This window comes from Lacerta agilis, chromosome 7 (genome assembly GCF_009819535.1).
Source record: "Lacerta agilis isolate rLacAgi1 chromosome 7, rLacAgi1.pri, whole genome shotgun sequence".
NCBI lineage: Eukaryota > Metazoa > Chordata > Lepidosauria > Squamata > Lacertidae > Lacerta > Lacerta agilis.
Window position 1 is genome coordinate 83,962,923 of NC_046318.1, and position 27,876 is coordinate 83,990,798.

General features: G+C 46.6%; 1 protein-coding gene across 1 annotated transcript in view; it reads left to right on the forward strand.

Annotated features, from left to right (window-relative positions):
• Positions 1 to 27,876, forward strand: part of ZC3H3 (zinc finger CCCH-type containing 3) — a 237,882-nt gene that overhangs the window by 67,314 nt on the left and 142,692 nt on the right. Inside the window, exon 4 of the mRNA XM_033155958.1 lies at positions 11,599 to 11,755. Within this exon, the coding sequence (XP_033011849.1) occupies positions 11,599 to 11,755 (157 nt within the window). The remainder of the gene's footprint in view (positions 1 to 11,598; positions 11,756 to 27,876) is intronic.

Sequence of the window (27,876 nt, forward strand, 5' to 3'; positions counted from 1 at the left end):
CCTTTCCCAATTTTGAACCAATCAGTTGTTCCATATCCAGTTCCAACTGTAGCTTCTTGTCCCACATAGAGATTTCTCAGGAGGCAAATGAGGTGATCCGGCACTCCCATTTCTTTAAGAACTTGCCATAGTTTGCTGTGGTTGACACAGTCAAATGCTTTTGCATAATCAATGAAGCAGAAGTAGATGTTTTTCTGGAACTCTCTGGCTTTCTCCATAATCCAGCGCATGTTTGCAATTTGGTCTCTGGTTCCTCTGCCCCTTCGAAATCCAGCTTGCACTTCTGGGAGTTCTCGGTCCACATACTGCTTAAGCCTGCCTTGTAGAATTTTAAGCATAACCTTGCTAGCGTGTGAAATGAGTGCAATTGTGCGGTAGTTGGAGCATTCTTTGGCACTGCCCTTCTTCGGGATTGGGATGTAGACTGATCTTCTCCAATCCTCTGGCCACTGCTGAGTTTTCCAAACTTGCTGGCATATTGAGTGCAGCACCTTAACAGCATCCTCTTTTAAAATTTTAAATAGTTCAGCTGGAATATCATCACTTCCACTGGCCTTGTTGTTAGCAAGGCTTTCTAAGGCCCATTTGACTTCACTCTCCAGGATGTCTGGCTCAAGGTCAGCAACCACATTTCCTGGGGTGTATGAGACCTCCATATCTTTCTGGTATAATTCCTCTGTGTATTCTTGCCACCTCTTCTTGATGTCTTCTGCTTCTGTTAGGTCCTTTCCACTTTTGTCCTTAATTGTGGTAATCTTTGTACGAAATGTTCCTTTCATATCTCCAATTTTCTTGAATAAATCTCTGGTTTTTCCCATTCTGTTATTTTCCTCTATTTCTTTGCATTGCTCGTTTAGAAAGGCCCTCTTGTCTCTCCTTGCTATTCTTTGGAAATCTGCATTCAATTTCCTGTATCTTTCACGATCTCCTTCGCATTTTGCTTGTCTTCTCTCCCCCGCTATTTGTAAGGCCTCATTGGTCAGCCACTTTGCTTTCTTGCATTTCTTTTTCATTGGGATGGTTTTCGTTGCTGTCTCCTGTATAATGTTACGAGCCTCCATCCACAGTTCTTCAGGTACTCTATCCACCAAATCTAAATCCTTGAACCTGTTCTTCACTTCAACTGTGTATTCATAAGGAATTTGATTTAGATTGAATCTTACTGGCCCAGTGGTTTTTCCTACTTTCTTCAGTTTAAGCTGGAATTTTGCTATAAGAAGCTGATGATCTGAGCCACAGTCAGCTCCAGGTCTTGTTTTTGCTGAGTGTATAGAGCTTCTCCATCTTTGGCTGCAGAGAACAACAACAACACAAGAGAAGCTTCTCCATCTTTGGCTGCAGAGAAGACGCACAGATATTTCCCCTTAATTTTTAGGAGGAAAAAAGTGTGTCTTATGGAGTGAAAAATACGGTAATTTCTAGCCCACCATCCTAACTGGAGAGTCTAAGCCAGGACTGAATCTTTGGTCTTCAGCATGGAGAGCATGTGCTCTGCCACTGAGCTTTGTTCCCGTCATGCACATATAAACTCACACTCTCTAAGACTCAGGATATGGGGGGGGGGGGGAACACACAATCTTATGTATTGATAGCATAAGCTTATCCTGAGAAAAAGAGTCAAAGGGTGCTATTTCATTGCCCTCCGTGGTTGGGTTCTGCTGTCGACTTTTTGCCTTCCTTCCCCAAAACTTCCTCCGCCCCCTGGAGAAGTTGAATTCACAATAGGGGCTTAGACGGTTAGCTAATTCATTCCAGCTGTGGTCAGTGGTATGGCTTGAACCTTGAGATGCCGGTTATGTGTTGCCACCACAGTTGGACCTCTGGAGAAATGAGCTTGTCATTGAGACGGGAGCCCACGGAGAGGAGATGAGCTCAGCGCATGGAGCTCCCCATTCTGCCCTACCTGCTGCGTGTCAGGATAGCTCCTCTGCGGCTGTGGAGATAATGAGGTATGGCAGCATGGGGGAGAATGAAGCAGAAGAGAACGGAAGCTGGAAAACAGCCTAATGATGCGGTCTGGTGGACTGTGCAATGCCTTCCTGAAGGAGCCGTCTCACAAGGGAGCGCCGGAACATTTACCCCAATGGAGGAGTAAAGGAAGATGGGAAACTTGAAAAGGAAGCCATGTTGATAGCCTTGAATCCCTTCTTGGCTCACCTGATAGGGTGGCAACAATGAGTACCCAAGACGGAAGCATTCTGGGTGCATCACGAAAATCTTCTATACAAGGGAGGGCATCTGAATAGAATAATTATTGGGTGATTCATTTAAAAATGAATACTTCTTGATCATTGCCCTTCAGCATTCCCATGCTGGAATAGCTTTTGTTGCAGTCCATTTGCTGGTTCAGCATTAAATCTGGTTTAATTATCATTGGAATATCTGGCTGTGATGTTGAACATCCCAGGGGAGCCAAGTCCGAATGAGGAATGTAGGTGATTCTGGGGCTTGCTCGACTCAGCTATTGTTCTTGGGAACAGCAATAACTGTTCTGAAAAGGGACACCCTTTTAGAACTTACTTTGAATTGGGACCCTCCTCCTCCTGTGGCGACTCCTTTCCAGTGTCAGGGGCTTAGCTCTGGGGGTTGTGAAGTGGGAAGGAGCCAGCAGTCTTGGACATCTCCAGCTAGGAGCATATCTGTGATGGGGAAGCAGCTTTTGCCTCAGGGTCTCGGAGAGAGTGTTTTTTTTTCTAGTCAGAGAAGACATTACTAAACCTGATGGACCAAGGGACTCACTTGGTGTAAGGCAGCTTTTTGTGTTCAGAATTAAGAGGGTGGGGGCAGAATGTTGCTTTCGAAAGGTTCAGAGTTCTCGCTTGCTACCAATCCCCACCTTTTCTGAGATTAGCGACTTCCAGGTGAACTGCAGTCTTGGTACAGGTCTCAAATTCTCTCTCTCTCTCTTTGAAATGAAGCATGGAGAGGGTTCTGTTCCTGTTATTGCTGCCTTGTTTTGGTGCACCCTGTGCAGGCTGCTTGGGAGCATGGGCTAGCCATTCCGTTTTGCTCTGCGCAAAGGTGCTTGTTGAGGACACGCCACTGGAAACAAGAGCAGGAGTGCCACGGAAGCAGCTGGTGCCCACAGTGGAGCAGGGCCAGAACGGATACCAGTCAGTGACCGGCGAGTCAAGGGTTGGCAGCAGCTTCTGGTTCCCTTGCCTGTGGGTGGGTGGAAAAGGTTGCTCATCCATTCTGAGACCTACTGCAATAGAGTCCTGTGCTCTTTGCTCCCACGTTCCCATCGCCTGCGTTTGCATGCTGATATGATGAGCTCGCCAGCCAAAACGCCTGTGGGGCCCTCGTGAAAGTATACGGGAAGGTCTCCGATCCTTCCCCACTGGTCTCCCTGCCTCCCCTCCCCTCCGTCGGCAAGGCTGGCAGGAAATTGTTCAAGGGAGGAAGCCTGTCTGGGCGTGAAAGCACCCTCTCAGCAATGCGCCGGGGACTCTGGGTGTGTGCAGGCCGTGAGCTGTGGGCTGATAAATGGTGCTCATATCCCATTCAAATATGATGCAAGCAGTTTCTTTGTAGTTTGTCTTCCATTGCGGTAGTAAAGTTTTTAATTAGGAAAGCTAATGAGATCGATTAGTCATTAGAACTGACCTCCGGATCTCTGCAAGGAGCGTGCATGTGTGTGCCGGGCTGATAACGCGGGACGCCGGGGCATTGTTTGTAATAAAAGCGTAAAGTGTTTGATTTGAGTGAAATGTGCCACGGGGAATACATCATGCGGAGAAAAAAAATTACAACCCTGGGAGCCTGTAATGAAGGGAATTAAACCAACATCCTATCTAAATAACATGATTATCTACACAAAACCCCTCAGCTAGCAAGTAATAATAGAAAACCGAGCTGCTTCGGAGAGCCCCTTTCAGAACGCAGTTAATGCTGAGGGCTCATGCCCGGACTCTGTCAGAGGAGGAGCTCCAGGATGAATGCAACATCCAATTACCGCTGGCAAATAGAGTTTTCACCAGGCACTCGCCTGCCCGTTTTCAGGAGGGGAGGCTGAAAGACCTCAATCATGTGGGATCTCTGCTTATGTCTGTCTGGGTTGGAGCTTCCACATCTGCCCAGGGGTGTACGGAGTGAGGAAGTGTTTGATTGGGTTTCTGATGGATTAGCAGCAACTAGCAGCGCTTGTTCAAAGGCCAGAAACTGAAGGGCTGGGGAAATGGGTGGAGGGAGCCAGAGAAGATGCTCAGTGGTGCCTCAGACCAGTAATTTTTCTGAGGTCAGGAGAGAGCGAGAGCATGAGCGCTCATGGCCACTTGGAGAGGTGCAAATGGGGAGCTGCTTTGGAGTGTTGGGCAGGGAAGGAGAGAGAGGCATTGCTAGAAGACAGTCGTCGTCCCCCCCCCCCCGCTGTTTTTCACCATTACCCATTGGGCAAATCAGCATAAAGCATCCCTGAGGAATGTGATTCTTTCTGATGTTACTCATGGTCCTCTTACCCCACCATCTCCCAGAGACTCAGGGTGAATAAATTGGCTGATGACACCATGTTAAAAATAGGGATATCCATCATATACAGGTAGGTAGCCGTGTTGGTGTGCCATAGTCAAAACAAAAAATAAAATAAAATAAATCCTTCCAGTAGCACCTTAGAGACCAACTAAGTTTGTTCTCAGTATGAGCTTTCGTGTGCATGCACACTTCTTCAGATACACTGAAACAGAAGTCACCAGACCCTTAAATATAGTGAGGGAGTGGGGAGGGGTATGACTCAGAAGGGTGGTGGGAATGGGGGATTGGCTGATAGGTGTGGAAAACTGCTCATCAACAGGTTTTCCACACCTATCAGCCAATCACCCATTCCCACCACCCTTCGGAGTCTGGTGACTTCTGTTTCAGTGTATTTGAAGAAGTGTGCATGCACACGAAAGCTCATACCAAGAACAAACTTAGTTGGTCTCTAAGGTGCTACTGAAGGATTTTTTTTATTTTTTATTTTGTTTTGACTATGGCAGACCATATGTCAAGCCTTTATTTGTTATAATTATGATGATTATGGCGTACAGCTGATGAAAACCCCAAAGTTGAAATTGTAACAAATAAAGGCTTGACAAATCTCGCTTTGCATGCCATGAGTCTATCTCATATATTAGTTTCACCTTTTAAGTTGAATTACTGAAAGAAATTAACCTTTCCACAATATTCTAATTTTTTGAGATATATACCGGTATATATATATATTCAGTTTGCTTTCCACAAAAGTGTGGTGGACATTATAAAATAAATAAATCTACCTTGACTTGCAGACATGTTGCAAGGAATACTGAGGGGAGTGTTTCCTTTGAAGGGTTTCCCCAGGAAGAATAAAATGATGGACTCGTTGAGCTGCTAAATTAAGCCCTTTGCACAGGATTTGCCGAAATACTAGATGGCATAGAAGGGGGCTGGAGAAAGGCTGCCCCGATGCTTTTGTGAGTGCTGGAATGAAGTTCTTTAGCAAAATGGGCTGCTTGGTGAGTGACAGCTAAATTGGAAGCTGATCTGTAGAAGGGATGCCCTGGAGACTGACAGGAGGAATGTGGCTGGTGTGTTTTGTGGAGTGAGTTAGTGCCAGGGAATTTCTCAAAGCAAATAAGGATGGGGAAGTAGGAACGAGAAGTGGTCACTGTTCAAAGAGGCGCACAGCACTGGTAGCATTCCTGGCATTGCTGTAAGCCAGCCTTTAGCAACGTGGTCCCCTCTAGCCATTTGGCAGTCCAAAACAGCTGGAGGGCACCAAGTTGGCAAGACCTGGTCTAAGTTCTTGGCTCAGTTCTTCAGCTTTCCCCCTCTGCTTTTCTTTTCTTAGACATCTAACTGGAGGTTCAAGATAACTAATAAGTTCTCAAACATATTCTTGTTATTATTCTGCTGAAATAATTTACTTTACTGATTGAAATCCTTGCGGGATGGGAATCCTGCAAGTCTGCAGCTGAGGCCACTCTAGTAATGAGTTTTTGGGGATGCGGGTGGCGCTGTGGTCTAAACCACCGAGCTCTTGGGCTTGCCGATCGGAAGGTTGGTGGTTCGAATCTGTTCAACGGTGGTGAGCTCCTGTTGCTCTATCCCAGCTTCTGCCAACATAGCAGTCCAAAAGCATACCAGTGCAAGTAGATAAATAGGTACCGCTGCAGCGGGAAGGTAAATGGTGTTTCATTGCACTCTGGCACTCATCACAGCGTCCTGTTGTGCCAGAAGTGGTTTAGTCATGCTGGCCACATGACCCGGAAAATCTGTCTGCAGACAAATGCCGGCTCCCTGGGCCTGAAAAATGAGGTGTGCGCCGCACCCCATAGTCACCTTTGACTGGACTTAACCATCCAGGGGTCCTTTACCTTTACCTTTAATCAAGTAATGAGTTTGCTCTTCTGCAGCCATCAGAAAGCCAGACTATATAGCCAGCTTGATTCTGAAAGTAGCGCAAAGTTAAAAAGATCCTCAACAACATATCCAAAGGATGTTCAGGTTGAGACTTTGGTGAATCTCTAAAGGGAGGGAAATTCAGATCTGGAGGATAGCTCTCCTTCGTAGTCTGATGATAAAACTAGAAGGGTTCCTTTGCTTACCACTGAAATTGCAACTGGACACATGGGAGGAGGCTGTGTCTCAAGTCTAGAACCTTTTAAGATCAAGCCCCATACTTGGAATGGTGCATGAGAGAAAATAAGGCAGGGCAGCTCTAGAGTGGGGTATTGCAACTTGCTTCTCTTAGGAGAAGCCATAACAGCTGTAGAGAAGCTGTTCCGTTTCTCAGTGGTTTTAAGAGGCTGCCTTCATGGAGCACAAGGCTAGGGCTGCAGAACGCCTGGAATTTCCCAGACATAGCCAGGATTCGGATGTCGGAAACAATGTCCAGGTGGAGATCGTTGGAGTGTCGTTTTTGGCAATTTCCTTTAAAAATCTCTCCAGAACGTCAATTTTTGTGTCCGGATCTTCACAACAGATGCATCCCTCTCCGCACTCTGGCTGTGGACCTGAAGAGCAAGGGAAGGGGCTAGACCACATGGGAGTCCAAAAACATCCTCCCAATTAATAGCATGGCCTGTCAATCAGCAGCACTTGCCCGTCCTCCTGTCAAGTTTCGGCTTCATGTTCGCTTCACATCATCATGTTATATGATGCATTTGGATTGTAAGCTACCATGAGGAATGGAGTGGCAAAATAAAATAAAAAAATCACTGCTTTCTTCAGGAGTGGGCAGGTTTGCTCTCTCTTGCCAGCCGAGGTTATTCTGGGAGCTGGTTTTCATTCCTGCAGTGGGTTAGAGCAGAACCCCTTGCAAACAATCCTTAATTAACAGGGGACAGATATTGCGGAAGGTTGATTAATATACCTTTTCCCTCAGCTAGTGTGTGTTTTATTACATGGCAACAGAAGGTCTTTTAAGCCCAGACTTACAGCTTTAACTTCCTGCCTTTTGTGGGAATTATGAGACTTAACATTACCTTAATGTACCCTTTTTTGTCTTTTAATATACTTTATAGCAACTCTTCTTTTATTAGTCCTTACTGGCAATGGCTTAGTAAAATTATAGCTATAGGTCTTCTTGTGAGGAACCCTGGAAAGCGGATATGCTGGCATGGCATGGAGCTTTGTCGATGGGAGCCCAAAGTTCTGTTTTGTTTATTTATTTAGAGAGGTGCGCACGCACACAATCACAACACACACATCGCTTGATTGTCCAAAAATCTCTTAAGTGGTTTGCAATGTGGAAGTATACAATCCCTGCAGACTGGTGTGTGTGTACTATTGCAATGTTGCTGTTCGTTTATTATTACTTATTACATTTCTATACTGCCCTTCATCCGAAGATCACAGGGCAGTTTACAACATAAAAATACAGACCACAATAACAAACAAAAACATGCCCCCCCCCAAATACAGTGCTTTGAAAGCCAGCTTCATTTTTCCTGGTGCTCAAGGTTGCAAGCCTCCATTTGATAATGTGTTCTCTTTTCTTGGGAGCCAAGTAGCTGTTACTTATTAATTTATTATTCGCCTTCTGTGTATTTCTCAAGGCGATGTGCAAACGTGCCGCAAATGCAGCTGTTAGTAGACTTTTGTCACTACACCGAAGTACCATGGTAGAATTTTGCCCCGGAAAGCAGTGGGTGGTATCTCAACCAAGTCATGCTCCATGTAGTCCCAATGAAGCCAATGGGCTTACGTTCAACATGTCCCTTGATTTCACTGGGTCTCATTTGAGTGTGACTTTGTGATTCAGGACCACATGGAGCAGGGCTGGAGGAGAGAAGCAGCAACGACTTGCCGGCACTGGGAAGGAAGTGGGGGAGCTAAGTAGGACTTGGGTCTCTTCACTGGGTGTGAATGGGATGAGCTTTTTGGAGACCGCTGTGAAACTCCCGGATGGCAGCTTTGAGCAAAGCTATCTCTGTCTACATCAGCCGCCTTCCAACTTTCCTGCCCAAGACCCACCTTAATCCTCCAGGCTGTTTTAGAGCCACTCTAGAAGCAAAAATAGCCTGATCATCTAGATTTGCTATCTCCCTTTGCTCTTCCTCTGTCAGTCCCTTCTTGATCACAACATAAGAGTTGCCTTGTAGGTTCAGACCGAAGGCCCCTCTAATCCAGCAGTTTGTCTCCAGCAGAGCCCAATCAGATCCTTCAGTAGTCTTCTTTTGCTTGTCCACGGCATCTGCCAGAAAGAGGTGCACTGCATCTGAACATGGAGGTTCTACTGCGGCTCTCTTTGCTTCTTTTCTGTCCAGGAGATAGCTTTGCCGCTCTGGGTGCGACTTGCCTTGTGTGACTCTTGATTCGCACAACTCATTGGCAAAGGGCCACCACCATCGCTCGGGGGGAGAGCATCCGCTTCGCGTGCAGGAAGGTCCTGGGTTCAATCCCTGCGTCTTTCAGGTAGGGCTTTGAAAAAAGACTTCCTGTCTGAAGACCCAGAGAGCCATTGCTGCCCGTCAGTGTGTAGACAATACTGACCAAGATGGACCAGTGGTATAAGGATGCTTCTTAGAAGTGAAGGATTGTGAAGCAGATAAGGCAACATGCTGAGTTGTTAGAGAACCTGGTTTGGTGGTAATGCAGAGGGGATGAGTCCTCCTGGTTTGAGAGGAGCTAATTCTGGTGCTCTGGCGTGCTCTGGTCCATGGGGTCACGAAGAGTCGGACACGACTGAACGACTGAACAACAACAACAATTCTACTTAACTAGGCCTGAAAATGTGTGTGACCAAGCTCATGGTGTCTGCTACCTGCCTCTGGGCAAAATTTTGGCCCCTTCTCTAGAGAAGGGGACCGCCCCATAGCAATCACATGTGGACTTTCATTTGGTGCTCCTATTGATAGATTGCCTTTCAGAAGTTGCCTAACTTAGCTAGTAGGGAATATTAAGGTTGCATTTCCCAAGGCAGGCAGAAGACATTCAGAAAAAAAGATATAGATATATATGGGCCTCCTTTTTCCACTTTCCACCTTGCAATAATTTTAATTAGAGGATTCCCAAAGGAGGGGGGTGGGGGGGGGAAGAGTCATCTCTTCAAATCAGTTATAAAACCAGCAGACTTCGTCTCAGCATGTAGTGTCAGCTTTAATTATCTGGGCAGTTATAGCTGTATGTTATAAAAGTCAGGCAATTAGATGCATTCCTTAAAGCTGTGGAAAAAAATTGCTGGCTATCAAGAAGGGGAAGAAACAGAATCAAACATATAGCTGTTAATTGCATGGAGCATTCAGCAGAAAAAATGGTGTGTATATCACATTGCAAAATATTGTGAAAGTAGAAATGATTAAATACATAAATCTGTTTGGGAGTGTAGATGTCGCGGCTAAAGGTGTTCTTTCTAAATGACTGCAAAATGTGTCCAAAGACACTCAACAGCACAAACAGGAAGCATTTGTAATATTCAAGGCAGGCAGGCTAGGCACCCACTGCACCCCAATGTCTTATAAGTGTGGAATCCTTGGAGGAGGCCGGAAGGTCATCATTCCCTGCTCCCCAGTACAGGAGAAGGCCCACGCAATCACAGGCAAGCCCACACAATTGGATGTGCTGCAATCCAGAGGCCGGGGGAGGCTGGCCACGGTGCCAGAGTGAAATGCCTGCAGGACAGAGCCGGTTGCTCTAGATGACTCAGGCAAGTGAGCCAAGCCGCATGCTACAAGGGAAGAACAAAAGCTGTTCATCTGATCAGGGGGGCAGAGAGGTAGGCCAAGGGGCTGTGTGGGAATTCGTGGTGAGAAGCGTAGCTCAGGGATATTGTGGCGCTTGAGGATCGGAAGACACGGGGCTTAGATGTGAGAGGTGGTGCTGAGTGGGTCTGTTGTCATTGTAGGTATGATGAAGCTGGGTTTGGGTGCTTCTCTTTGGCAGAAGTTGACTGTGTTGTGTTTGGTTTGTGCCTGGAGCTCCAGAGAAGCAGCAGGCTGAAGAGTCAGGTGCACCATTCTGCTAATCTTCTCAAGTTCAGGCAACAAAGGCCTTAGATGAGAAGCAGCCCTCGGAGGTTGCTGAAGGCTTGATTATAGAGGGTGGGTTAGGATGGAGAGACATGGGGCAGCGTTCTGTAGGTTTCACAATCTGCTCCTGGTGAGCACACAGAGGGAACTTCACGGGTTTTCTAGTCCACTGCTCGCTTGAAGCTTCCCTCTGATAGAAACCTGTTCAACCTTTTCTTTGAAAACTCCCATGGAGAGAAATGAAGCAGCCTCCTCTGGAAGCTTGCTTCCCTGCTGTATTGTTCTGGCTGTTAAGATGCTCTTCCAAATGTTCAGCCTATATATCTGTCTTCCCCAGCCTTGTGGGAGTTGTAGTGCAAAACAGCTGGAGAGTACCAGCTTCGGGAAGTCTGGCATAGCTTAAATGGCAGGTCTAGGAAAAGGCTTCTGCCTGAGACCTTGGAGTCTCAACCAACCTTTGCCAACCCACTGCCCTCCAGATATTTTTTGGTTTACAAGGCCCATCCTTGCTGGCTGGGCTGATGGGAGTTGTGGTCCAGAATATCTGGAGAACACCAGGTCCATGAAGGCTGGTCTAGAGTCTAGACTATACCGAGTTAGATAGGCCTGTGGCCTTACTCAGTGTAAGACAACCATCAGTTCAGTTTATGCAGAGCATGTACGGTTGCATCTTTGTGATCAAAACCACTGGTGGAGGAAAAAAATTGGTTCCCTCCTTGTCCTTTTGCTGTCCATTCTTCAAATCCCTTTCACAATGCTTGTTACCAGATTTAAAATTTGAGATAGATTAACCTGAGAGTATATTCTGATGTTTCAAATGTGGTTTTTAAATTCCTGCTCTATGTTGTAATACTTGAAGGGAAATGGGACCATTTTTGCTTTCAGCTGCTGTGAGAACTGCCTGATCCTGTAATGCTTGCTCTTCCTGGGTTCACAGTTCTGACCATTTCGCACTTGGGGAAAGTAGTCAAAAGTGTAACCTATTGAGGGATGATATAACCATGGGCTCTGTTTTATTAAACGATGCTCCCTTTTGTATGTATGTGTGGATAAGAATTTGTATCTATGCATTTCAGCAAAGAGCTGGTCCTTTTTTCCACGACCCCAGTCTTGTTCTACATGTTTCTTCAAGCCTGCGTTAATTTCTTCCTCCTCTCTCTTTAAATCCCAGGCTCCAGCTTCCTTCTTGCAAGCCCCACAGCCAATAAAGTGGTGAACACTCGCTACAGGATTGTGAAGAAGGCGGCAACATCTACTCCTTTGGCCTCTGCGGCATCTTTCGGCAGCCCTGCTCACAGCTGGAAGTCCAGAAGGCTCTCGACATCCAGGTAGGATTTTCGACGCAGCTTTGACCATTGTTCCAGTGTTGGCACCATGTTATAGTGGCTGTAAGGTTCTCCGTTAGTTGCTCATGAGTAAGCAGCCAGGACTCCGCTGTTTCCTTTGAAAGTTTTATTGTGCAAACCATGTACAGTGCAGAGCTAAAAAGTTCATGTCTGTATCAAGTGGTGTCAGAATCCGGGAATGGCCCCTTCCGGTTCTGACCCCAACAAAAGAGTTTCGGTATATGAAAACCCCGCCTCCCATCTTTCCTTTTCACCCCACGATGTCTTTGGGGTGACGGAAATTGCGTTCCCCCTGTATCGCCCTCGGGACTGTGGGAGTGCTGGGTCTCTCTTGCACCCCCAGAGCCTCTGCTCCCTTCCCCCTGTGAACTCTCCCCCTCCTTGCTGGACGTCTTGCCGCTCCTTTCGCTACCAGAGGAGGAGCTGCTGGCAAGGTGGGACTGGGGCTCTCTGTAGCATCCGGAGAGCCCTTCCACCACCTTCCGCTGCAGCGGGGACAATTCCCTGACAGCGGGCACCTGTTTACAACTGCCGATCAGCTAAAAAAAGCCATATCACATTGTTCTTATGAGGCATGGAAACTGCTTCACTGATCAAGCGCCTTGCCAAAGTGTGGACCACCTAGGAGATACCTAAAGCCATGGGGCCATTAGTGTGGTTCTTCAGCACCTGTTAAACAACTGCTGATTCTGTTGGTCTCTTTCTGGACAGCTTGGGCTAGAGGAGGGATGATGATGATGATGATGATGATGATATATGCTCCTGCCTTATCAATGGATTCTTTGGGTTTGGTGGTCATCTCAGCCTTCACATCAGTAGCTGATCAATAGTTGGTCATCATGTTGCATACACTGCATAGATTTTTATTTTTGTAATTGTGCTATATGTAAACTGCTTAGGGATTCTTCAGATTATGTGGCATATATTATACATATTTGAGGCTTCCCAGTGTTAGAAAACGTACTTTCAGCCCAGTCCCATGTGCTTCGTCTCATAGGTAAGCCCCCCTCGGTTTCTTGGGAGTAGGCTGCATGGAGGAATTTATAGGATTTCATTATTCCTCTGCTAGCATTTGCTTTTACTCATTTTTCTGTTTTCCCCTTCCAGCTTTCCCATTTCCAGCCTGAATAAGTGGCTGCTTTCTCCCCATGAAAGGTTGCCATCCCTTTCAAACCTCCCTCCGTTACAAGATCCCTTCAGCGGATGACCAGTTGCAATTTGCAAGCAATTAGTTTAAGGTGCTCAACTATATTATAAAGTTTTGCAAATGAGTGTGGCAGCTGGCTTGAATAGGGTGGGGGGGGAGAATGAATTTTAAAATCAAATAGAATAAACTTCCTCAATTACTTGGTGAAATAAAAGAAAATGCTGATATTCCCGTTTTTTAAAAGCTGATTATACAGTATTTGTTACAGTTTGAAAACAGTTTAAAAATTAAGAACCAGATGCTTTATCTGGGAACTTCTGTCACCAGCAATTTAGTAACACTTGACAGTATCAAAACAATTGCTATTTCAAGAACTTAAAATTGGAGTACAGCATTTACCTTCCTAAAACAATTGATTATTCCACCCAGCCCGCTTAAGAATAGCTTTATGTAAAGTACAGATTCTGTTTATGAAGGGGGAAAGACTGAGACATCATATACGTGGAGATCATTCGTGCTTATTGTAAAACAAGAGCTGGTTTTCCGTTGGAGGGCATCGCACTCATTTGCAACTCTGAAATCTTCTGGAGGAGGAAATGTATGAACTGCTAAAGCCAAGTCACAAAGCCCTACTTTATTCTTATTTTAAGCCTAAACAAAATCGAAAATTCTTTCTAGTAGCACCTTAGAGACCAACTGAGTTTGTTCCTGGTATGAGCTTTCGTGTGCATGCACACTTCTTCAGATACACATGAAATGAGCTTTCGTGTGCATGCACACTTCTTCAGATGCACACGAAAGCTCATACCAGGAACAAACTCAGTTGGTCTCTAAGGTGCTACTAGAAAGAATTTTCGATTTTGTTTTGACTATGGCAGACCAACACGGCTACCCACCTGTATTTTAAGCCTGACGCAGATGAGATTTACATCAATGCTGTTGGTTGCAGCAATGTTGCATTTAGGTGGACTGATCACCTTCCCCTAAATCTGGCATTGGATAGGCATGCCCTTGGCAGGCCTGGTAGGATCCCCTGGCTTAATGGATATTCCCATGAATGCGTGAACAAATCTTCCTTTTGCAAAACACACAGGCACATTTCAGCTGATCTGGCCCCAAGAGTTGTGTCATTTCTCTGTCGCTGGTCTTTTAATTTTTTTAATGCCTTCCCTCCCTATATTTCAGAAACTTTTTACCCCACCTCTTCCCAAAGGGCCCTGTAGATTTCTAGCATCATGGGGACCAACTGTTATATCTATAGATTAACTGCTGCTTTCATCACATGGGTAGCTGTTCCAGGTTCTGTTTACCAGCTGCAACTCCTGCCTATATCCTTGTTATGTCCTTGCTACCTGGGTAAATTTCCTGTGGGTGTCACTGAGGAGTCCATCACAGGGGCTGCAGCCAACCTTTTTCTGACTGTCTCATGGGGGTGAAAGCTGTTCTTCACGTGGGCATTGTGCAGAATGAGTCCAGGCTCACCCCCTGGCATCTCCAGGAAGGGCTGAGAGAGCAGTCAGCCTGAAGTCCTGGAGAGCTGCTGCCAGTCAGTGTAGGCAGTACTGAGATAGATGGGCTGACAGTGAAAGGCAGATTCCTGTGTTCCTTTGCATCCACCCTAAGGTTTGGTGTGTCCATTCTCTCTCTCTCTCTCTCTCTCTCTCTCTCTCTCTCTCTCTCTCTCTCTGCCAGCACTATTGATTGACTCTCTGTGCTTTATTTAAGTCCGTTGAAAGAAGCCTATCTTGATCGAAACAGTTTCCTCTCTCTTCATGTGCCACGGGTGTCTTGCTGAAATGACCATTCTTCCTCAGTTACCTCATCCACTGCAAATGCTGCCCATTTATCGGAGGAGATTGGTTTGCGTGTTTTCTCTCTCCCTCGCCTCCCCCTTTTTTGCACGTTGTGTAGGAAGGCCGCAGATGCTCAGCGAGAGATCCGGACAAAAGTGCTTCTTGGATGAGCAGAGACTGTAAACGGAAGGGCAGGAGTTCTACCACCCAAGTAGTTCTAGGACTTGCCAACACAACAAGTTGTTGGGAGGGGAGAAGAAGGATACTCCTTGCAGGTTAATTTTTGCCTTAGCACTTCCGCTTCCAGCTCACCTGGACAGTGGCAGGAGTTGTGGTCTAAAACATCACCACGTTTGCTCTCCTTGACCTTTGCGGTCTTAGTCAGCTACCCTACTGCAGGTGTGCCCTCAACATGAGAACACCCTTGGAGAGGAGCCGAAGTGTGCAACACACCTTGTTCTCACAGAAGCTATTGCATGGCTTTAAATGCTTGAAAAATGCTAGTTACAGGTGGGTAGCCGTGTTGGTCTGCCATAGTCAAAACAAAATAAAAATTTCTTTCCAGTAGCACCTTGGAGACCAACTAAGTTTGTTCTTGGTATGAGCTTTCATGGTGACTTCTGTTTCAGTGTATCTGAAGAAGCGTGCATGCACACGAAAGCTCATACCAAGAACAAACTTAGTTGGTCTCTAAGGTGCTACTGGAAAGAAATTTTTATTTTGTTTTGAAAAATGCTAATGTTTGCTCCAGATCCTCGCCCTTTTCTGCTGCCGCTTTTGAACTCAGTGGACTGTGTGATCTGGGATAGCTGGTTTGAAGTCGCACGGCTAAAAAATGCATGTTGCTTGTGCTTGCTGTGGGCTATTACCTGCAGCAAGTACCAGGTTCTGTGATCCCACCTTAGTCCTGTCGGTGCTCAGGGTGTCTCTATGGCTGCAGCTTGCAAAGTCTCTTTGTGTTTTACCTCTTGCACAGCCTCTTCACGTGTAGCTGGTAGGAGTATGGCGTCCCCCAAACCCACTGCCCGGTCCAACCTTCAGGGTTGTCTGAGTGATGATGACTGAGGCCCTGTGTCCTGCCCTTGCGATTTATGTGAGTGAAGTTGGTGTTTTGCTCCCCTCGTAGTGAGGCTCTTCATGGGGTCTAATTTTGCTTTGCTCTGTTTCACATTGGCTGGGGCATTATGCCCGTGTCGGGAGGGGTTCCTTCTCCCGTAAAGTAATTGTTTAGAGGCAAAAGACAGATGTGGCTCCAGGAAGGTGCCAGGGGCAGAGGGATGGGGAGAGAGGAGAGGGGAATCCTCAGCCTTCTCTCTCCTGTCCCCCCTCGACCCCCAGTGCTAAACCCCTTGGTGATTTCTTGCTTATTGCTAGATTGCATTAAACTTCGCCCAGCCACTGATTTTTCTGCAGGCGATAGATGGGAGTATATTTTAAATTAATTTTACTGCACTTTTGTAATATTTTTGTTTTAAATAGATTTATAAGCAGCTCGGGGGCTATTTCTACAAATTTATGAAGATAATTTTCACTCTCTTGATAAGGTTAAATTTACACCTGCTATTTCCATATTAATTCACATTGCTAAGTGGATCTAATTTTCTTCCGTTCTTCTATCTGGTGTGTGCGGCCTTTCCTAATGCAATTTCCCCCCTCACTAAATCACTGTGATCGGGAGTCATGATCGAGTTAAATTAACTTAAATTAATTTACTTAATAAGAGCTCCAATGAGGTTGAGATTTATTGATTGTGCTTCCTTCTCACTCCTCCCCCTTTATCTCTTTGGGGAGTTCCTCCCCCTCCCCACCTTTTACGTTCCATTGTGGGGCTGCAAAAAGAGTGGGGCTTCCTGGCCTTCACCAGCGGCGGCACAAGAAATCCGTGGGTCTCTCTGGAGCCCTTGAGAAATCACTTGGGACGAAATCCTGGGGGATGATTTCCAATTGGTGCTACTTCAGTGAACTGCCTGTGCCGGTGGGTAGATGAATGATCACGGCCTGTGGTATCGTGACCGTTCTTGCATTTGAGGATGAAAGCCGGGCGCAGCCAGAGTGCTCCGGAAAGTCATTGTGAGCTTCCAAGGTTTCCTGAACAATGGACACAACTGAATGGTGCAATTAAGGCATTCCAGAGAAGCTTATGAGAGGGGAGCAGCTGCCTACTGAAACTGGCAGCAGTGGAATCGCTGATGACTTGATCTGCCATGATCCTCCACAAGTTAACTAGGATAAGTACAATAAGCTGTGCGTTGATTGTATGTGAAGCACAACGGGGCATGGAAGTACCAATTTTAGAGCCCCTCCTTTTTTATTATTAAAAAGTGGCACTGCCAGCTTAGCTATGCATATCAGTTTCACAGAGCAGCTTGGCAGCTGGGTCTCTTAAGCGGTTCACTGTGGCAGGAAGTTTGCGACCTTGGGGCAGTAATAAGGCCAAGTCAGCATTTGAACCTGGGTCCCATCCTAAGGCTGCACCCCTTGAGTCCTTCCAGTAGCACCTTAGAGACCAACTAAGTTTGTTCTTGGTATGAGCTTTCGTGTGCATGCACACTTCTTCAGATACCAAATGGCACCTGCATTTCGTGCATGCACACGAAAGCTCATACCAAGAACAAACTTAGTTGGTCTCTAAGGTGCTACTGGAAAGAATTTTTTATTTTGTTTTGACTATGGCAGACCAACACGGCTACCCACCTGTAACTGGAACCCTTGAGTCCTATTTGCCCCTTCTAAGAAATCTCTCTTTGCAAAAATGTCCCCCCGTTCTCAGGCTCCAGAATGAAACCTCCCCCCCCCAACCTTTGTGTGTATGCAACTCAATGCAAGCACTCCTTGGTCACTGGCCTTTGAGCTGGTGTTGGTGTCCAAGTTTCCGAGGGGGGCGTTTGACTTGCCTGGTGGGCTAAACGCTGCGGCTTTTGTTACCTAGAGGAGTCCCTGTTGTTTTGCAGACGTGTCCTGGTTTCGGGAGCTGTCCTGTTGACCGGTTTCAGGCGCTCTCACATAGAGAACAAGCGCTATGCTGCCCCAAAAGTTAAGTACTATTTCGATTTTGGCAGTTCTCAGTTGACTGCTGTTTGCTGTGACGGAAAAGACATGTTGGGAACACGCTGCCTTCATGCTTTGCTGGTAATGTCCCGGGCGGATGCACGGATCGCTCCCTCTCTGTTCCTTTCCCGGGGGGGGGGGGGTGAGTGTTGCGAAGGCAGATTTTTCCCATCATTGGCCCTGTGCTCATCTGGATCTTGGCAGAAAAATGGAGCTTTCCCTCCTTTCTGCTGACACTTCTCCAATCCCCATTTTAAGTTCCTCCAGGGAAGCGAGAGGGAATGAGAGGTGTGTGTCTGTGTGTGCAGATTGTGTTTTTCGGAAGTATCGAGGCTGTATTGTTCTAAAAGGTCAGTTTATCTTATGCTGTCGTGGAGAGACGGGCCTCCTTTTCTTCCCTGTCTCCCCCGAAAGGCCAGCCAGTGGCAATTAAAGGCACCAAAATGAGACTCCGAGATTCTTCTCCTCCCACTCTGGTTTTAATTTGTGCTTTTATCCAGGCAGCTGAAGCAATATTTAGGTTGAGACTCATATTTACTTCATTAAAGTTAAATATTTTGTTCCTGCAAAACCCATTATGAAATTGCTGAAGGTATTAAAATAAAGTGCTCATTATTGTTCTAATAACTGAGATTTGTTCCCCCCTGTTTAAGCAATATTTGGTAAAGGAAGAGAAGGTGACAGATGTCCTGGGCTGCAGTTCAGGACTTCAGCACCTGCTCAGGATTGTGTGAGGAGGGCCAGCGCTTGAATTACTGGCTTTAAGGAAGTTTCTGGGTGCCACGCCACCCTGCTGTTTTAGCAACATATCGGTAAAAAGAGCCCTGTAGCTGAATCAGACCAAAGGCTTTTCTGCTCCACCCCAGTGGCTAACAAGATGCTCTTGGGAAGCCTGCAAGCTGGTCCTGAGCTCAACAACTCCCTCTCCACTCCTGTTCCCCATCCTGCCTCTGGCATTAGAAATACTCGCAGATATCATGGCCAGAAGCCTTTTCCTCTGCGAATTCCATAGTTCAGCTGTGTGCTGTGGGAAGAAGTGCTTCCTTTTTCTGTCCCGAATCTTCCAGCGTTAGGTGTTGTTGTATGCTCCTGAGTTCTAGTGCTGTGAGAGAGAAAGGGAGAGTGACCAAGTGAGTGAAAGAAACTTGATCCACTTTCTCTCCAAGCATTTGTGTCTGGGATCAGAGGGACTGCCTGCTTCGGCTCACCATTGAAGATCTGTGTCCCTCCATCTTCTGTGGAGCAGTGGAGTGCATGGGACGAAGCCTTCTCAGTTGCGGCACCCAGACTCTGGAGTTCCCTCCCTTGGGAGGCCCGCCTAGCTCCTTCACTAATCTACAAAAAGAAAGAAAGAAAGACTTTCCCCACCTGTTGTTGCTCTTCATAATTTGCTGCTTCAACTTCATTTTATTTGTGGCAGTCAATTGCTTTGGGGGCTTGGCTGGAAAAGTGCGGCAGCCAGCACCTGACCTTTGGAACTCCCTGCCTCTTGAGATCAAGCAGGTGCCTTCACTGTACTCTTTTCGGTTCCTGCTAAAAAGCATTCTTGTTTAGACAAGCCTACCCAGATGCTTAGAGGTAATTTTAATCCATTTAATGTTTTAACTATTCTGTTCTAAAGTATGATTTTGAATTTTTCCCTATTTTATTTGTTTTATCCTTTTTTATAAACCACTTTGATTGATTTTTTTTAAAGCAAGTGGTGTATAAATTTCATGAAACAAACAAACCAAAGAAGAAAAAGCCCTGTAAAATGTAGGCAAACAAGAAGGGGTGGTGGGGCAGCAACTAGACTGGGTGCATCTCTCAGGCTGCTGGCTGAGTCCTATAGTGGAGTGAAATTGGTATTGTTTTGTTTCTTAGCGTGGTGGCGAACAGCAATATTTGGCTGCAGAGGGAGTTTGCCAGGTTTAGAGGATTAGATGGGAGGTGATGGAGAGAGAAAAATTGCACTGAAGGCTGGAATATGCATCTTGATAATGAGCTGTGTGTCTCAGTTTCCGAGGGGATGGATGGAGACTTCTGCCCTTGGGACATTTCAGCAGTGTTTGAAACTCCCATTGTTTTGGGCGCATTTTGCGACAGGGAATTTCATTAGCACGAGCAGTTTCTGAGCTCTGGGCTCAGTACTGTGCCTAAGATTTCAGATTAAAACTGCAGAGTGCAAGGAAAGGAGGAACTTTTTCTGCCTCCCCACTTCCAGCTCCTCTCTGAAGACGGGAGAAGAAGAGACCCTCTTAAGAATATTGGGGGGGGGGGCAGGGGAAGGACTAGACCATGTGAAAAATGAACATAATATTTTAGCTGCAGTTCATTGCATGCCAGTGTGGTGTAGTGGTTAAGAGTGGTAGTCTTGTAATCTGGGGAACCGGGTTCGTGTCTCCACTCTTCCACATGCAGCTGCTGGGTGACCTTGGGCTAGTCACACTTCTCTGAAGTCTCTCAGCCCCACTCACCTCACAGAGTGTTTGTTGTGGGGGAAGAAGGGAAAGGAGAATGTTAGCCTCTTTGAGACTCCTTCCGGTAGTGAAAAGCGGGATATCAAATCCAAACACCACTTCTTCTTCTCTTCTTCTTCTTCTTCTTCTTCTTCTTCTTCTTCTTCTTCTTCTTCTTCTTCTTCTTCTACTTTCATTCATTTTCAGCTTTGTATTCTTGTTATAAAAATAGCATGCCTAGGCATTCCGTTGTTGCGCCCATAACCTAGATTTAGGGTGCCATTTAGCTCCCAGCTTTCATATCTCAGTTTCTAACACTGCATTTCAGGCTAGGTGTGTGCCGAAGTGCCAGCAGGTGTTCTGTTTGTGGGTGAAGCTCCCAGTCCTGCTGCTTAGCCTAGCCGAGGAAAGGATAATCTACCCCAAATGTTGCACCAGTTGCATGCTTCAAGGAGGGAGGAAGCTGCTTGCGACTGCTTTCCTCCCCGCAAGCCAACTGCTTTTGCCAAATCCTGCTTGTTCCCTCCTGGTCTGCACGTCTAAAAGTCCTTTTATGAGCTGACAGTTGGCGAGACCCAGCATTCCTCGTGTGTTCATCTTGATTAAATATCTTCCAGCTGATTAAATATCTGCCTTTTTAACTGGGTGATGAAACCAATTGCTATTATGTCTTGTGACACCTCGATGAAGATGCCTTTTTGAGGATGCTGAGCGGAGGTGACAGTTTCTCTTAAGTAAGAGAAGTTCAGAAACTTGTTTGGAAAAGAGCAGCCCTCTTACTTTCCTCCTATAAGCTCTGTCCCGCCCCACTTTTGGAATTTACAGGTAATTTCTGAAACGACAAAAGCTGCCAGTGTTGTTTTTTTTTCCCAGCTGGTCACTGCCTTCTGTCAACGAGTTCTAAACTCACCAGTTGAATACCGCAATTTCAAGCCAAATTGTTTCGTTTAGACAATTCTGGAAGTGTGTCGTGGGAATTAAAAAAACCCCAACATTTTAATAGTTGAATAGTTTTAAAATAATTTTAAAGCATCCTTACTCTTAGCGTTCATAAGTAACCGTTATATACATTGAGTATACATTAAATAACCTAATAAATTTAACGTTGTGCCTGCATGCTACTATCTACATTTACTGATAAATCAAATGACTGGAGACAATAAGTGTGGCCAAAAAAACTATTTACACAGAGGAAGTGGCTCCTTTCCATATAGGCTAATTGCTCTTATTGTACCATGTATAAATTTCACTTGGGCGAGGGGGGGGGCAGGAATGCACTAGGACTAAAGCTTGCCCACACCTTTTATTTTCCATTCGTTGGGCACCCTGTGCCAGTCAAAAATTCACAGCTGCTCTTGCCGCACCACAGCACAGCCGGAAAAGATGGTGGGGTGGGGTGGGGGTGGGGAGGTCCGAGAGGCCTTTCCCTCGTCCTGGAAGAAAGAGCTACAGCCCTTCTCGGTGCTGCTGACACTTTGCTATTGCAAGGGGAAACTGGAACCCTGACGCAGAGGCCGAGCCTGGCGAGGGGTTAGGCCTGTTAAATCACGCTGGGATTTATGAGCAGGAGAGCCGGGTTTTGGGGTCCCAGCTAGCAAGCAAGTGCTGAGGCTGCGTGATTCCAGCGTGCAATGCATCACAGAGACGTGGCGATCTATATTTCACTGGGGGTGGGGGTGAGGCAGTAGTGAGTGCTGGCGTTTGGAGAGAGCAAGCAGCGAAGTGCTTTCCTTTCTTGTGGTCTCGCTGGGCATCCTGGCGGCAGAGGAGCAGCTTTAGTTGTGGGGGACCCCACAGTGGGTGGTGGAAGAGCTTAGATGGGCACCGCTGCCTGCCTGCCTGCCTCTTTCTCACTTTATGCCCAGTGGCTGGCGAAAGGCCTTGTGAAACTGCTCCCCGACTGCTCTTGGAATCCAAAATTATGTGTTTTGCCAGTGCTCTAAGTGGGATTTGTATTGTGCACGATCTCTCTCTCTCTCCCTCTGTGTACTCTAACTCTTTTCAGCTTCTGGCACTTTAATCTGAAGGGGTGCTGAAATGTGACTAATGTCCTTAAAGTTCCTGTCATTTTCCTTTTCTTTCCAAATTCATTTGATAAGAAAGTGAGAAGTAAACAGAAACCTTGTGTTTAAGCAGATAACTCGGAAAGCCTTTTCCATCACATTTGGAAAACAGCTGTGTCATGGATTCTGCAAAATGGCTGGTTTTCAGAACTTTTTTTTAAAATAAATTTAAAATATATATATTTGTCTGTGGTAAATTTTGTTTTAATAATCTTGACGTGCTTTATAAAGGTTTAGGAATAAGACTTTTTTGAAGGGATGTTAAAACCATTCTCTAAAAATGACATCTCATTAAAGTGAAATTCATCTGCTGGGATTGGAAATATTACAGACAAGGAGAAAACAGTGGCTGTAGTTCTTTAAAATGTGTGTTTTCTCCCCCTTCTTATAGGAAGTACTTCTTAATCTTTTTAATGAGGATGGTGAGAGACACACAACCCCATATTGTTTCTAAGAAGTCCTGACATCTGGCCTAACATAATCCATTTTCTGTTAGCTGGTAGTTGGAGGCTTCTTAATAATAAAAATAAAATAATGTAGCAGCTCTTTTGCCAAAGCTGTGGATTAATCTTTTGAATGCTCAGTGTGCTCTCCTCCCTCCTGCAGGAACGAAAGACAGTTTATAATGTTCAATCTGCTTTTCCCAACTGGAGCTGGCATCTGGGGGCTGGTCTTGACTTATCCTCATGCTCTTCTAAGACCTGAGCCTGGGTGCAATGTGGAATCAAGATTGTGGGGCAGTAAGGTAAAGGTAAAGGGACCTCTGACCATTAGGTCCAGTCATGTCCGACTCTGGGGTTGCGGTGCTCATCTCATGTTACTGGCCAAGGGAGCCGGCGTACAGCTTCCGGGTCATGTGGCCAGGATGATTAAGCTGCTTCTGGCGAACCAGAGCAGTGCACGGAAACGCTGTTTACCTTCCCGCCAGAGTGGTACCTATTTATCTACTTAAACTTTTGACATGCTTTTGAATCGCCAACCTTCTGATCAGCAAGCCCTAGGCTCTGTGGTTTAACCCACAGCGCCACCTGCGTCCCACAGTGGTTTAACCCACAGCGTCACCCATGGGACAGTACAATCCCCATAATTGGGCACATGGCCAGAGGTGGGTTTGGACCATTCTGCCCATGCTCTTCCCCTTGCGCATCCTCCTTCCTGGCCTTTTCCTCCTCCTGCTCCTGTCGTGTTGCTTTGAGTCAGGGCCCAGTCCTGCGCAAATCCTCAGACAAGGAGTAGGACTCCTACCCCAAGTATACCTCCATACTGCCAATGTATCCCTCCCCAGGACTGGGGACTGGCTGCCTGAATTCCTGGCCAGCTCTCCAAGGAGCAGAAGGAGGCAGGCAACAAGGCAGGAGCTTCGGCGCTGTGCTGAAGTATCTGGCTGGTCGCTCAGGAGGGGTGTGTGCTATCTCCAACTCCTCGAAAGATTCCATCAACGGTGTTTCTGAGAAATTTTACACATCACTTGGGAAGACAGGCGAACTAATACCAGTGTACTGGAAGAAGCAAAGATCACCAGTGTTGAAGCAATGATTCTTCAACATCAACTTCGCTGGACTGGTCATGTTGTGCGGATGCCTGATGATCGTCTTCCAAAGCAACTACTCTATTCCCAACTTAAAAACGGAAAGCGTAATGCTGGTGGTCAACAGAAGAGCTTTAAAGATTCTCTCAAGGCAAAACTAAAAAAATATAGTATAAACACCGACAACTGGGAAACACTGGCCTGCAAGTGCTCCAGTTGGAGAACAGCCTTTACCAAAGGTGTCATGGGCTTTGAAGACAATTGAACTCAGGATGCAAGGGGGAATTGTGCTAAGAGGAAGGCATGCTTGGCAAATCTACACCATGATCAACTCCTGCCAGGAAACCCATGTCCCCACTGTGGAAGGACGTGTGGGTCCAGAATTGGCCTCCACAGTCCCTTACGGACTCATTGTTAAAACCGTGTTTATGGAAGACAGTCTTACTCGGCTATGAGTGGTCGCCAAAGAGAAGAGTGTGCACCTGAGTGTCTGCCTGGATCAGGACCTGGTTGAGAACCAGGAACAGTAGAAGTTTCCACCTCCTCTGTGGCTGATTGCACTGTCTCAAGCACCAAGCCCAGTGCAGAGGGGACCTGCTCTTACCTTTTGTCAAGAATCCCACTGCTGCCTCCTTAAGGATGCAGGAGCATAAAGAAGAGCCCACTGAATGAAGCCAACGCCTCACCCGGACCGGCATCCTGCTCTCACAGCGGCCAACCAGATGCCTGTGGGAAACCTGCAAGCAGGAGTTTAGCACAAGAGCATCTCTCCCCTCCTGCTCTCCAGCAACTGGGATTCAGAAGCCACTGTCCAATCCCCTTTTTAGGTTGGTGGCATCACTGCCTCCTGGGTATCTGAAGAAGTGTGCATGCACACGAAAGCTCATACCAGGAACAAACTCAGTTGGTCTCTAAGGTGCTACTAGAAAGAATTTTCGATTTTGTCCTGGGAGAGGGAGTTCCATAGCAGTGCATAGTTAAGCTATGGAAACAATTGTGCATATTATTCCAAAGTGGAGGGGACCCAGGCAGCAGAAGGCGGCACTGGACATGTAAGAGGGTAGAGTCCAGAGAGAGAGAGAGAGAGAGAGAGAGAGAGAGAAATATCCTACCCAGGTTTCTGTGCCCTTCAGGGAGCAGCTACAGTAATTGAGCTCTACTTTGGAGGAACTAATGAAAACAAAATAAAACCGGGACTCAGAGGTTAACGACCAGCTTTAAATGCATATGAAAATACTTAAGAATAATGGGATTTTCTTTTTTTAATTTTGGTTAATGGAGTAGTAGATTTTTGAATTGATCCTATTAAAAATAAAACTGTCACTTTCAAACCTGGGGAAGCAATTATGGGTTATTTAGTTGACAGGGTATTTTGTGTTAATCTTGGGCTGCTCTTTCTGCATGCTTCCTTCCTTCCCCGGTGCGGATCACACATGGAAGGGAGTGCGCACAGAAGGCCTTTGGGTCAGCGAGGGGTGTGCGCCTTCTCTCTTCCCCCCCACCCTCGCCAGGAAAAAAGAAAACCCCTCCATTTGAGAGAGGATTTGACAAATTCATGGTGGAGAGTGCTGTGATTCATATGTTGCAGGGGCTTGGACTAGGTGGCTGGGTCAGCGCTCTCATTTCTCAGAAGAGGAACAGAGGCTGATTTGAATCTCCCACCCCTTGCTACACACAGAGGAAACCACTGAAGCCATTCACGGCCTGGGATTTGAAGATGTTCCTCTCGTTCATTGCCGTCCACGTGAGCGAGGCCGTCACACCTCATGCCTTGGCCGGCACATGGCCTCCGTATTGCGAAGAAATGCAGGAGCTGAAACTGATGGGTGGGGGGTGGAGGAAGCAGCACAGAAAGATTCCTGAGCAGTGGCGATGGTCAGATAAGGGGAAGGGGCAGAGGGACCCCGCGAGGCTCGTTGGAGAAGCTCAGCCTTTCCTTGAGGTTGCCTTCCTTCCTGGCCTTTGGAGGCCCCCCCTTGCACGAGAACGCTCTCTCCTTTTGGGGGCTGAACCCAATGTTCAGATCCAAACGCTTGAAAATAAAACGCTGCCTGAGCTGAGTTACGCCATCCGGAGACTCCCAGAATCCCTGAAAACCAGCTCCCTCCTTCTCTCCCCCACACCCATATTTCAGCTGCTTTAAATATGGATTTAGGCTCCCAACGCCGAGCACCCAAGCTCAAACTCGTGTTGTGAACAAGGCAGCGGGAGCCCATGGGGCCGCCTGCCTTCTTGCTTAGGGGATTATGAGATGATTATATAAAGCAAGCGTGCAGCTCCTCAAACCTTGAAGAGCAGTGTTGAGCGTCGCCTGGGTTTCTGGAGCTTTCGGTGGAACAGTATTTCTGCAAGTGCTTGATACAACCCAGCGCACCACATCTGTGTAAGTGAAAGTTCTGCGAGAGGCTCTCACTTCCCTTGAAGGGGGCTTTTGTCTCTGTGCAAACTCCCTCTGCAGCCCTCGCTTAGTCCCTTTGGCACGCTCTGACCTTATTTCACGAGCGAGGCTGCAAAGAGTCCCGAGATGAAAGGAAAGGAAATAACTAGAGAGAGGTTTCCAGTTGGTGCTCTGCTTTTTTTCATTTAAAAATCTCTACTTCTGGGGCTGCTCGCTTCGGATGGCGATGGCAGAAGAGACACAAAACTGAGCTTCTTGGGTTCACAGTGAAATTCTTCACCTGAAGCAAATTTCAACCTCGCTGTGCATAACTAAAACTACTTTTTGTTTTGCAAGAAGTGTTGAATGAAATTGATTTGCTCTCCTCTTTCGTTAGACATTTCTGATCCTTTGCGGTATCGCTTCTCCTTGGGTCAGTGAGGCAAGGCTTGGATCTTGGCAGTGCCCTTTGTGGGGCCAAAAAACAGGGATGGCCAAGTCAGCCGCTCTCCAAGGTTTGAAGCATGCAGTCTTTCCCCAACCCACATGGAGATAAGAATGTAAGCAGGCCCTGCTGGATCAGGCCAATGGCCCATCTAGTCCAGAATCCTGTTCTCACAGTGGCCAACCAGGTGCCTGTCGGAAACCAGCAAGCAGGATTTGACCACAAGAGCCCTCTCCCCTCCTATGGCTTCCCTCTCCTCCTCCAATCCTCTTTTAAAGGCCACCTAGGTTGGTGCCTTTGGGGATCTTCTGCATGCCAAGCAGGTGCTCCACCCGAGCCACAACCCTTCCCATCACAGAGCTCAGCACCAGGGTCACTGCATCTTGGCATAAGCTACCTTGCAGGGGTGCTGCTGCAGGGGTTAAGTGAGGAAGGGGAGAACCAGGCTCATCACTTTGGAGAAAAAGAGGTGGGATAGAAATGCAATAAATAGAAAATATATAAATAGATGGACCAATGGCCTGACTTATCATAAGGCAGGTTTTTATATACCGTATATTGCGGCGTATAAGACGACTGGGCGTATAAGACTACCCCCAACTTTCCCAGTTAAAATATAGAGTTTGAGATATACTCGACCGCAGATTCTCCACCCGGCGTATAAGACGACCCCCAACTTTTGAGAAGATTATCCTGGATTAAAAAGTAGTCTTATACGTCAGAATATACTGTATATACATTCCTGTTCTCTGCACTCGCCCCAGGAAACCACAGGAAACAGCAAAGTTTTCCTTTGTGCTCTGGGAATTTCCCAGGAGCCTTTGTGGCTACCGGCAAAAAAACCTGTGCTTGGCTATCGTGGTAGGACAGTACATAAAAGCCTGTACGTCTGGCTCCTCTCATTTGTCTGTGACACCGGCGTGTTGCTCACAGAAAAAAATAAGGCAATTTTGTCAGGCTGGTATCCCTCTATTTTTACGCTCCCCATCAGCCTCTCCTGGCTGGTTGCCTGTCAGGCCCATCCATACACTCTTGTCTCATTTTTACCATGTTGACTCATATTCTGTGTCCCAGATATATAGGGAAATCTAACTTAATTTGAATAAATGTTCGTCTTTCCTCACGGATCTTTTGCAGCTGTCTGTGCAGCATTGGCTCAACTCTGTCTTCAGCTCTTTACATTTATAAATGGTCACTTCACAGGACTCCATCCTTCTGTCTGCTTCTCTTTTGGGCTCCCCATAAAACACTTCCTTGAAACCGC